The sequence below is a fragment of the Heptranchias perlo genome, chromosome 12 (genome assembly GCF_035084215.1).
Source record: "Heptranchias perlo isolate sHepPer1 chromosome 12, sHepPer1.hap1, whole genome shotgun sequence".
Lineage (NCBI taxonomy): Eukaryota > Metazoa > Chordata > Chondrichthyes > Hexanchiformes > Hexanchidae > Heptranchias > Heptranchias perlo.
The window spans coordinates 41761472-41773472 of NC_090336.1; the positions used below are offsets into that span (position 1 = coordinate 41761472).

The window sequence follows — 12001 nt, forward strand, 5'->3', positions numbered from 1 at the left end:
GAAAAGTTGTTTAAGGAGAAAAATGTAACTAAGAAGGGAACCAAACTGCTTTGTGTGAATTGATTCACATGTGGATATTGATGTACAATAAGATGATCTGTCCACTGTATAGTTAGTTCATTTCCTCCTGCTGGGAGGATGTGTGGATACCTCATTCAAATATGGGCCAGAGGCCATACCTTCCCTAGTGACTGCATCTTGACATGGAGCGTGCAAAGGAGCGTGCATGCTCCTTTGATCCTGAGAGCTATGTTGGCAGGAGTATAACTCCTGGTAGGGGGTTGTGAGTCAGGCTAATGATCTGTCCACGTAAAATGCCTTTCAACGCAAACAACCCAGAGACGAGATGAGTCTGTTACAAACTTGTAAATATAAACATCAACTGTGGAAAACCACAATCTGCTGGATGTAAGGCAAGATGATACTCTAATGGAGTGCAATATCGTGTTCGTGACTGACAGCAATAGAAGAAATGGATTCCCTCATGTGCCACTCGGCATAGAAGATTTTAACTAACTAACTAACTGAGGCCAGAGACCTGTTCCTTATGTATTTCATAAATTCTCCTCTTTACACTAACTTCATTGTAATTTCTAACAATTTTTCTATCCTTGAATTTAATACCCTAAACATCAGAAGAGAAACTATTGATAATTGCCATTACTTCAAATGTTCACAATGCTGCCCTGAAGGCTCAGCGATTTTAGTAGCTAAGTCATATAGACCATGAAGGTCCTAACTTTGATCCAATGTCTATGCTGATCTCAGCCAGGCTGCAGTAGGGATGCTATGTTTAGCATTAATGGTTTAGGAAGAGGTAAATTGGCCAGTGTTCCCATTCTTCAGTCTATTCAGCAACACCTGCTGGAAATGCATCTGTGTAGATGTCAGTTGAGTCCAGTACGAGGCTTGGCTGTAATGCTAACTATTGAAAGCCACATATTATAATAATAATGACCAATTAAATGAGGTACTAGAAGGTGGCATTTGAATTATATCCCACCAACGAGGCACGCCTTTTAGGAGAGTAGGTCAAGAGAGAAAATTAGCAAGGAAAATAAAATAGACCTTCACTAATATGTCTGCCTTGGCTCAGTGTTGCAGCCTCACTATCCCACTGCAGAGACTTGAGCACATAATGCAAGCTGGCACTTCTATGCAGTACTGAAGGAACGCTGCACTGTCAGAGGTGCCGTCTTTTGGATGAGATATTAAACCGAGGTTTGGATGAGATGTTAAACCCTCTCAGGTGGACCTAAAAGATTCCACGGCACTATTTCAAAGAAGAGCTGGAGATTGCCCCCGGTGTCCTGACCTATATTTATTCTCAATCAACACCTAAAAATAGATTATCTGACCATTTATTTCATTGCTATTTGTGAGAACCTTTACACTGTTCTATATATTTGAATGGTGAATCAGATGGGGAGATGTCATTTTTACACAGTTTTTGGAGAAGCTTCACGTCTCGAACAGCAACTTTCTGTTTTCCGTGTTTAACTGCGCATGTGTGGTCACCAGAAGTTACTGTTCGATTTGCACGTAAAGCACTGTTAGCTTCACCGTTATTTTTACAGCAAAATCTGGCCCAATGTGTGACAACTTAATTCCCTTAGTTAATTTAATGTTAGCGATCGGTCATTCCATTTTCCAAGTTTTACACCTGAATTATGGTGTTGACTTTGGTCGCCATATATAAAATAAGCATTAGAGGCTTACCATGTTTTAGCCGTTTTGGAAATATGGGTGGATATCCACGGGGATTCTCCCGCTCGCCCCCCATAACTTCCAAGGAAGAGCCGTGGAAACACCAGAAAAACAACAATCTGCGGCTCTTCCATCAAGGTTATGGCAACAAAGCAGGAGAAGTCCTGCAGACATTCAGCTGCATCGTTACTTAAACCTAAGCTTTAATTTTGATTGGAGTGACCAAAATTGTAAAAGTGGGTACAGCACACAATACTTCCCTATCCCTGAATTTTTTGGAGATGGAAAAATGGATGAACAAAGGTGATTCACCTGCATCAGGAGTAGTCTGTCTGCACTTACCATTATCCACTGAGCCATCTTAACACATACAAGTGCAGCTACCTGAGATTGTCAGAGGAGAACTGCGTTTACAGGCTAAGGCTCATAAGCGAGGCAGTGATAGAGTTGTACCATGAACTGCAAAGTGACGTACAGATAAACACTGCAATAAGGTCAGCACTGCCAATCACAATTAAGCTTACAGCCACCCTCAACTTCTATGTCTCCAGATCCTTCAGATTACCATTGGGGATATCTCAATGTCAATCACTCTGCAGTGCATAGATGCATCAAAGAAGTTACTGATGCATTGTTCACTTGGATAAACACTTTTATCACTTTTCCCTCAGAAAAGTAAAAGCAGAATGACAGGATACTTCAATTCTTCCTCGGATAGAATTCTCCAATTGTCTTGGTATAAGGAATTTATGGGTATCCTTACCTTGGTTAAATTCTTTAGGTCTGAAAAAGTCTTCCTAATTCTCTGCCCCTCTTTCTGGGTGCTGGAGGCCGCACTGCATTGCACCACCTCCTGCCAGGTATCTTGGACAGCTGACTTGCAGAGAGGGTCCCTTGGAGTGCCAATCAGGGCAACAGTTTTTTTCTCCTATTTCTTATATGAGCAACAGGAAATGGCTGTGACCAGGGATGCAGGCAATTTCAAATCTGGTCCCTTTTTAAAGTTTTTTCAAATCTTCAAAGGATCACTGGCCCACTTATGCTGCAGTGACTTTCCTCCCCACCCACCCCCTCCCCCCCCCCACCCCGCCTCCACCCCCACCTGAGACCGGTGCTCCAATTTTTTTTTTATTCGTTCATGGCATGTGGGCGTCGCTGGCAAGGCCGGCATTTATTGCCCATCCCTAATTGCCCTTTAGAAGATGGTGGTGAGCCGCCTTCTTGAACCGTTGCAGTCCGTGTGGTGAAGGTTCTCCCACAGTGCTGTTAGGTAGTGAGTTCCAGTTTTTTGACCCAGCGACAGTGAAGGAACGACGATATATTTCCAAGTTGGGATGGTGTGTGACTTGGAGTGGAACGTGCAGGTGGTGTTGTTCCCATGTGCCTGCTGACCTTGTCTTTCTAGGTGGTAGAGGTCGCGGGTTTGGGAGGTGCTGTCGAAGAAGCCTTGTCAAGTTGCTGCAGTGCATCCTGTGGATGGTACACACTGCAGCCATGATACGCAGATGGTGAAGGGAAAGAATGTTTAGGGTAGTGGATAGGGTGCCAATCAAGCGGGCTGCTTTGTCCTGGATGGTGTCGAGCTTCTTGAGTGTTGTTGGAGCTGCACTCATCCAGGCAAGTGGAGAGTATTTCATCACACTCCTGACTTGTGCCTTGTAGATGATGGAAAAGCTTTGGGGAGTCGTAATGGTGTCATAAATGGCTCTAGCACCTGTCCAAAATATTTAAACCCCCTGAGCTTAAGAAATGGGCTGGAGTAAGAGGCAGGCTGAGGCCCTGCCCTGCCAAAGATCTGTCTTCCAATGCAGCAGACAGGCAACCCAACACCATGTTCTCTTTCAAGACCTGGGACTTCCTTTCCATGAACTGAGCTTTGACATTAAATGGGCAATTTTTATGCATTTGTCGAAAAATTTTCATTGCCTCCAACATTTTGATGGGAGTTTGTCAAAATCGCTGAAATCAGGAACTAACCCTTTTCTTTGCAAACAGAGGAAAATATATTCTTTTAAGATTAACAGTCCGAGTATTTCACAATCTAATTTATTTTATTGTACTAAAACATATTCTAGAAATTCTTTCATAGAAGACATGATAAACTTTAATAAGCTCTTGTAAATGAATATTCCTGATCAATTAATGAATTCTGTGACAGAAAGGTTATTAATTTTAGCTGGACTAGATTTATTGGCCTGTACATTGGAGGCTATTGAATAATGCTGATAATGTAACAGACTGAAATCTAAAAGTGGTAATGATGCATGAATGGGACATTAATGATCAATTAATGACCCACTAATGGACTACTTCTGTCGTACATTGAGGTGTGAATGGAGCGGGAGAATGGCACATTCACACAACCATGATTGCTGAACCATTGGCACTTCAAATCCAATTTATATTTTAGTACGGGTCACTGAGCTTAAACTAAAAAGGTGGCAACATATGATGTCAGTTGACAATTCAGTAATCAGCAAAGCTTCAGAATAATATGAATGCATGTGGACATTTATTTAAATGGAGGATGACAGAAGTAACTGAGAATGAGTGAAACAAGGCTAAATGCAGCACAAATAATTTAATACATATAAATTCCAATACCATGCCTATAATTTTGAAAATAAAGCATTAAAAATTGCAAAGTTCAATTCAAATTAATTGCTATTATATGGATTTACTATGGGAGCTACGTCAAAGATTTTGGATCAAAGTCTTAGCTCTCCTGTCTATGAAAGTCAAGATGTGGAGATGCCGGTGATGGACTGGGGTTGACAATTGTAAACAATTTTACAACACCAAGTTATAGTCCAGCAATTTTATTTTAAATTCACAAGCTTTCGGAGACTTCCTCCTTCCTCAGGTAAATGTTTCAGGAGCTCCTTGAAGCCTACGCATTTATACATATAGAACAATACATGGGGCTCGAATTTAGCAGGCCTGCGGGTTCCCAGCGGGTGGTCCTCCGGGAGCGTCGAAAACGCGGACGGGTAATTGTTCGCGTCCCCCACGCGATCGCGGGATAATTGGACCCATTAAGGCCTGCTTCCGGGTTCTGCGCTCCCCAGCTGCGTGCCGGCCGGCTGCGCATGCGCAGTACCGTCGACGCGATGTAGGAGCTCCAGTTAAAGGGGCAGTCTCCCAAAGCCCCTCCTGCTGCAAGCAAGAGGTCTGGGAGAATGGCTCAACCAAGGGGAAAGGCTGCGCCCCGTTTTTCAGATCTGGCACTGCAGCTGATGCTGGAGGGCGTGAGGAGGAGGAGGGAAACACTCTTCCCTGAGGATGGGCGCAAGTTCCCTGCCGCCGCAACCAGGAAGGCATGGGCAGAGGTGGCGGCGGAGGTGAGCAGCAGGGGCAACACCCCAAGGACTTGGGAGCAGTGCCGCAAGCGCTTCAATGACCTGACTAGGTCTGGCAAGGTGAGTACACCAACGCACCCTCCCACATCCCGTCCCCACCATCACGCCAAGCAGATCACAACCCCCTCCTGCACAGCCACCACTGCGCTCCATCAGCAATCCTCACAGCCACTCATTCACCATCCTCGCCGTGCACGCAAGTACCCACCGTCCCTGACCCCACCCGAACACTACCACACACCCCAATCCCCATGCAATGGGATGGGCACGTGGCCCACACTTCCTCCCATCCGTTCCGCGCCACGCTCAACCCAACCACACCGATGCTCGATGCGTCTCACGATGCAAGACGCACCCACTCACACATCTGTGTTTTGCCTTCACAGGAGAAGAGGAGCAAGAACAACCGCGAAAGGGCACGCACCGGAGGTGGGCCGCCGCAAGTGGTGGAGCTCACCGACGCAGAGGTGGAGGCGCTCGACCTCGCCCGCACGCGACATTGCCTGTCGGTGGCCGATGGCGAGTGTGTCGCTGCCGAAATGGGCGGTAAGGGAAAGCTGACACTCAACACCCATGATCGCGAGTGACCGTATCATCACCTGCCATCAGGCGCACTGTCAAGTTGGTCCACATGCCTCAAAGTGCCCTCTGTTCTCTTGCAGGTGCGTCTTTGGATCAAGCGAGCATGGAGGGCGATTCCTCAGAGGACATGGCGGTCTCTGAGGGTGCATCGTCACATCAGAGCCAACCATCCACCAGCGCAGAGACACGCACCTCGGTGGGTCCCCCTCGCCAACTAGTTGGGGTAGCACTTGGTGAGTCACTGCGCACGAGTGAGCATGAGCAGACCCTGGTGGCAGGGGCAGCCGCGGAGGGTCCGCGACGGAGGGAGCACTCATCTCCAGGCTCTGCTCAGCCGGACCCAGATGCTGAACCCAGGGGGCCACCAGAGAAAAGGAGAGTCGTCGAGGGCCACCAGCTAATTGCTGAGGTGCTGGCAGAGGTGCCGCGCGCATTGTCCACAATAGCGCAGGCGATGGAGGAGTCCACCTCCTGCATGTGGGCATTGGTGGCGCAGGCACAGGAGGGTACCGACGACACAGTGTCGCAGGTAGGTGCGGGACTGTCTGCGGTGGAGGACAGGCTGGCCTCCCTCGAGCGTCACGCACAGCTCCACTTCGAGTCCTTGCAGGCCCTCACAACGTCTGTACGGATTCAGGGTGAGCAACATTCCGACGCCACCAACAGGCTGAGGGATACACTAGGGGTGGCCTTGCAAGGCCTCACACATGCCATCCAAACTGCCGTCCAGCAGGGTGGAAGGGGTGATGTGGGCCGAGGCCAAGAGAGGGATGATGGTGACCGGGGACATGGAAGCGGGGACGCCTCTCAAGGCGTCCCCACGTCCCACCCGTCGCCCACCTCTCAACCAGCACCCGCAATGGTGCCTCCTCTCCAGGTGGCCGAGTCTGCCCCTGCCCCGGTGCAGGAGGAGCAGTCTGTGGAGGTGCCCTCACGGGCACCGAAACCCAGGGGCCGTCCGCCAAAAGCATCTACCCGGTCAAGGCAAGAAGACGAGCAACCTGCCACTACCTCTGCTGGAGCCACAGGGGTAGCACCACGTAGGGGTTCCCGGAGAAGAATTCCAAAGGCCTTATAATCACAAAGGGAATACACCAGGGTGTTTATTATTTTGTACTTTGTTTCTTAAATGATGTCACATTCCACATATTAAATAGTCTATTCTCACCACTCCTGCCACCTCTCGTCCATTCTTCCGCGGCTTGTGCAGTAGTTGCGTTCCGTGGAGGCCATCATGACGGCGACCACCTGCTGCCACCCATTGGGCACACTGCTGTGGGTGCAGGATTACTGGCAGCACTCTTCAGTGGAGGGGGCTGGTATGGCCGCTCGCATGTGCAGGTGAGGAGATGCGAGCGCCTCGCAGTGTCTGACTCTAGGAGAACCGTTGACGTATGAGTGCGTCCCTGGCCCGGCGACCATCCCGGTGAGTCGCGGCTCGGCGCATGGGTCGTCCAACATCCTCGGGCGCGTCCTCCTCCTCCTCCTCCGCCTCCGCCTCCTCCTCCTCCTCCTCCTCCTCCTCCTCCTCGCCCTCGCCTTCCTCAATGTGGGTGGCGGGTGTGGATGGGGCCTCCTCCAGCGGCACCCCTCTCTGTTGGGCCATGTTGTGCAGGGCACAGCAGACAACTATGATTCGTCCCACTCTGAATGGTGTGTATTGGAGCGCTCCCCCAGAACGATCAAGGCACCTGAAGCGCATCTTGAGAAGCCCTATGGTCTGCTCAATTGTAGACCTGGTAGCAGTGTGGCTGTCATTGTACCGACGCTCCGGCTCGGTGATGGGGTTCCTCAGAGGTGTCATGAGCCACGTGTGGAGGGGATACCCCTTGTCGCCGAGGAGCCAGCCGTTGCCGGCGTTGGGTGCCTGCAGGATGGGCGGGACGGCGGACTCCCTGAGGACGAAGGCATCGTGGCAGCTGCCGGGGTATCTGGCGCACACGTGTAGGAATCTCTGGCGGTGGTCACAGATGAGCTGGGCGTTCATGGAGTGATACCCCTTCCTGTTGATGAACAGCCCTGGCTCATGCGGAGGTGCCCGTATTGCGATGTGGGTGCAGTCGATTACACCCTGCACCCGTGGGAAGCCGGCCATGGCATGGAATCCAACCGCCCTCTCCATCTGGCTGCGCTCGTCCATGGCGAAGTTGATGTAGTGGGAGGCCCTGCGGAACAACCCATCGGTGACCTGCCTTATGCACTTGTGTGCAGAGGACTGACAGACCCCGGTGATGTCCCCGGTGGCACCCTGGAAGGAACCGGATGCGAAGAAGTTGAGGGCAGTGGTGACTTTGACGGCGACAGGTAAGAAGATGCTGCTTGGTCCATCAGGGAGCAGCTCGTCGTTAAGGAGGCTGCAGATGTCGGCGACTACCTGGCGATTGACTCTGAGCCTCCGTATGCACTGCTCCTCGGAGAGGTCCATGAAGCTGAGCCTCGCTCTGTACACCCTGTGCGGAGGGTAGTGCCTCCTGCGACGCATCTCTCTCTGCGGTTGCCCTCCCTCCTGCTGTGCAGGTGGGTGTGCCGCAGCACCGTGTTGGGGGGCCCCACCTCTCCGAGGCGGACGGCGTGGACTGTGAGGCTGCTGGGGCTGGTCATCCTGTTCGTCCTCCGACGATGTCAACGCACCACCCATCTGGCAGGTGTTGGTGTGAGGGGTTGTGCAGGGTAGGTGGGTGGGTCCTCGGACTGGGGCTGCGGTTTCGTGTCGGTCTGTCCTCTGGCTTGGCGGGGGTTGGTGGAGGGCAGGGGTTGCCCTATGTGACGCGGTGGCCTCCTGCGTGGGTGAGGGCGCTCCCCCGTGGAGCGCACCTTGGCACCTGGCACAGGCTGCTGGCTGCAACACGCCTGGTTTGAAGGGTCCTGTTTCCCCCAGTGTGGGAAACTGACTGCTTTGACCGTAAAATCCCACACTTCCTCTTTTGACAGCTGCTTCAGCTCATTAACTGACCACAACGAGCAAGTTAAGTGCTCTCAAGTGGAACCCCGCTGGCTTTAATTGCCTGCGGGATTCCCACCAGCGGGGCTTGCGCGCGCAGCCCCGCACGTCAGCGCGGTACCCGGAAGTGGCCGGGATTTCGTCTGAATCCGGTCACGTGATCGGAGATCGGGATTTTCGGGGCCCCCCCGCTGGAAACCCGCAGGTAACCCGACCCTAAAATCGAGCCCATGGGGCTCGAATTTAGCAGGCCTGCGGGTTCCCAGCGGGTGGTCCTCCGGGAGCGTCGAAAACGCGGACGGGTAATTGTTCGCGTCCCCCACGCGATCGCGGGATAATTGGACCCATTAAGCCCTGCTTCCGGGTTCTGCGCTCCCCAGCTGCGTGCCGGCCGGCTGCGCATGCGCAGTACCGTCGACGCGATGTAGGAGCTCCAGTTAAAGGGGCAGTCTCCCAAAGCCCCTCCTGCTGCAAGCAAGAGGTCTGGGAGAATGGCTCAACCAAGGGGAAAGGCTGCGCCCCGTTTTTCAGATCTGGCACTGCAGCTGATGCTGGAGGGCGTGAGGAGGAGGAGGGAAACACTCTTCCCTGAGGATGGGCGCAAGTTCCCTGCCGCCGCAACCAGGAAGGCATGGGCAGAGGTGGCGGCGGAGGTGAGCAGCAGGGGCAACACCCCAAGGACTTGGGAGCAGTGCCGCAAGCGCTTCAATGACCTGACTAGGTCTGGCAAGGTGAGTACACCAACGCACCCTCCCACATCCCGTCCCCACCATCACGCCAAGCAGATCACAACCCCCTTCCTGCACAGCCACCACTGCGCTCCATCAGCAATCCTCACAGCCACTCATTCACCATCCTCGCCGTGCACGCAAGTACCCACCGTCCCTGACCCCACCCGAACACTACCACACACCCCAATCCCCATGCAATGGGATGGGCACGTGGCCCACACTTCCTCCCATCCGTTCCGCGCCACGCTCAACCCAACCACACCGATGCTCGATGCGTCTCACGATGCAAGACGCACCCACTCACACATCTGTGTTTTGCCTTCACAGGAGAAGAGGAGCAAGAACAACCGCGAAAGGGCACGCACCGGAGGTGGGCCGCCGCAAGTGGTGGAGCTCACCGACGCAGAGGTGGAGGCGCTCGACCTCGCCCGCACGCGACATTGCCTGTCGGTGGCCGATGGCGAGTGTGTCGCTGCCGAAATGGGCGGTAAGGGAAAGCTGACACTCAACACCCATGATCGCGAGTGACCGTATCATCACCTGCCATCAGGCGCACTGTCAAGTTGGTCCACATGCCTCAAAGTGCCCTCTGTTCTCTTGCAGGTGCGTCTTTGGATCAAGCGAGCATGGAGGGCGATTCCTCAGAGGACATGGCGGTCTCTGAGGGTGCATCGTCACATCAGAGCCAACCATCCACCAGCGCAGAGACACGCACCTCGGTGGGTCCCCCTCGCCAACTAGTTGGGGTAGCACTTGGTGAGTCACTGCGCACGAGTGAGCATGAGCAGACCCTGGTGGCAGGGGCAGCCGCGGAGGGTCCGCGACGGAGGGAGCACTCATCTCCAGGCTCTGCTCAGCCGGACCCAGATGCTGAACCCAGGGGGCCACCAGAGAAAAGGAGAGTCGTCGAGGGCCACCAGCTAATTGCTGAGGTGCTGGCAGAGGTGCCGCGCGCATTGTCCACAATAGCGCAGGCGATGGAGGAGTCCACCTCCTGCATGTGGGCATTGGTGGCGCAGGCACAGGAGGGTACCGACGACACAGTGTCGCAGGTAGGTGCGGGACTGTCTGCGGTGGAGGACAGGCTGGCCTCCCTCGAGCGTCACGCACAGCTCCACTTCGAGTCCTTGCAGGCCCTCACAACGTCTGTACGGATTCAGGGTGAGCAACATTCCGACGCCACCAACAGGCTGAGGGATACACTAGGGGTGGCCTTGCAAGGCCTCACACATGCCATCCAAACTGCCGTCCAGCAGGGTGGAAGGGGTGATGTGGGCCGAGGCCAAGAGAGGGATGATGGTGACCGGGGACATGGAAGCGGGGACGCCTCTCAAGGCGTCCCCACGTCCCACCCGTCGCCCACCTCTCAACCAGCACCCGCAATGGTGCCTCCTCTCCAGGTGGCCGAGTCTGCCCCTGCCCCGGTGCAGGAGGAGCAGTCTGTGGAGGTGCCCTCACGGGCACCGAAACCCAGGGGCCGTCCGCCAAAAGCATCTACCCGGTCAAGGCAAGAAGACGAGCAACCTGCCACTACCTCTGCTGGAGCCACAGGGGTAGCACCACGTAGGGGTTCCCGGAGAAGAATTCCAAAGGCCTTATAATCACAAAGGGAATACACCAGGGTGTTTATTATTTTGTACTTTGTTTCTTAAATGATGTCACATTCCACATATTAAATAGTCTATTCTCACCACTCCTGCCACCTCTCGTCCATTCTTCCGCGGCTTGTGCAGTAGTTGCGTTCCGTGGAGGCCATCATGACGGCGAACACCTGCTGCCACCCATTGGGCACACTGCTGTGGGTGCAGGATTACTGGCAGCACTCTTCAGTGGAGGGGGCTGGTATGGCCGCTCGCATGTGCAGGTGAGGAGATGCGAGCGCCTCGCAGTGTCTGACTCTAGGAGAACCGTTGACGTATGAGTGCGTCCCTGGCCCGGCGACCATCCCGGTGAGTCGCGGCTCGGCGCATGGGTCGTCCAACATCCTCGGGCGCGTCCTCCTCCTCCTCCTCCGCCTCCTCCTCCTCCTCCTCCTCCTCCTCCTCCTCCTCGCCCTCGCCTTCCTCAATGTGGGTGGCGGGTGTGGATGGGGCCTCCTCCAGCGGCACCCCTCTCTGTTGGGCCATGTTGTGCAGGGCACAGCAGACAACTATGATTCGTCCCACTCTGAATGGTGTGTATTGGAGCGCTCCCCCAGAACGATCAAGGCACCTGAAGCGCATCTTGAGAAGCCCTATGGTCTGCTCAATTGTAGACCTGGTAGCAGTGTGGCTGTCATTGTACCGACGCTCCGGCTCGGTGATGGGGTTCCTCAGAGGTGTCATGAGCCACGTGTGGAGGGGATACCCCTTGTCGCCGAGGAGCCAGCCGTTGCCGGCGTTGGGTGCCTGCAGGATGGGCGGGACGGCGGACTCCCTGAGGACGAAGGCATCGTGGCAGCTGCCGGGGTATCTGGCGCACACGTGTAGGAATCTCTGGCGGTGGTCACAGATGAGCTGGGCGTTCATGGAGTGATACCCCTTCCTGTTGATGAACAGCCCTGGCTCATGCGGAGGTGCCCGTATTGCGATGTGGGTGCAGTCGATTACACCCTGCACCCGTGGGAAGCCGGCCATGGCATGGAATCCAACCGCCCTCTCCATCTGGCTGCGCTCGTCCATGGCGAAGTTGATGTAGTGGGA

At 53.9% G+C, this 12001-nt stretch overlaps 2 protein-coding genes across 2 annotated transcripts; both read left to right on the forward strand.

The window, feature by feature from the left end:
- Positions 1-5464: 5464 nt before the first annotated feature.
- LOC137327720 (uncharacterized) lies at positions 5465-7287 on the forward strand. Its single transcript, XM_067993527.1, has 2 exons — positions 5465-5612; positions 5729-7287. Exons 1-2 carry the CDS (start codon positions 5606-5608, stop codon positions 6724-6726), a joined length of 1005 nt encoding a protein of 334 aa, XP_067849628.1. The 5' UTR covers positions 5465-5605; the 3' UTR covers positions 6727-7287.
- Positions 7288-9659: 2372 nt separating this feature from the next.
- On the forward strand, positions 9660-11476 carry LOC137327721 (uncharacterized). Its single transcript, XM_067993528.1, has 2 exons — positions 9660-9807; positions 9924-11476. The coding sequence occupies exons 1-2, from the start codon at positions 9801-9803 to the stop codon at positions 10919-10921; spliced, it is 1005 nt and encodes a 334-aa protein (XP_067849629.1). The 5' UTR covers positions 9660-9800; the 3' UTR covers positions 10922-11476.
- The last annotated feature ends 525 nt before the right edge of the window (positions 11477-12001 follow it).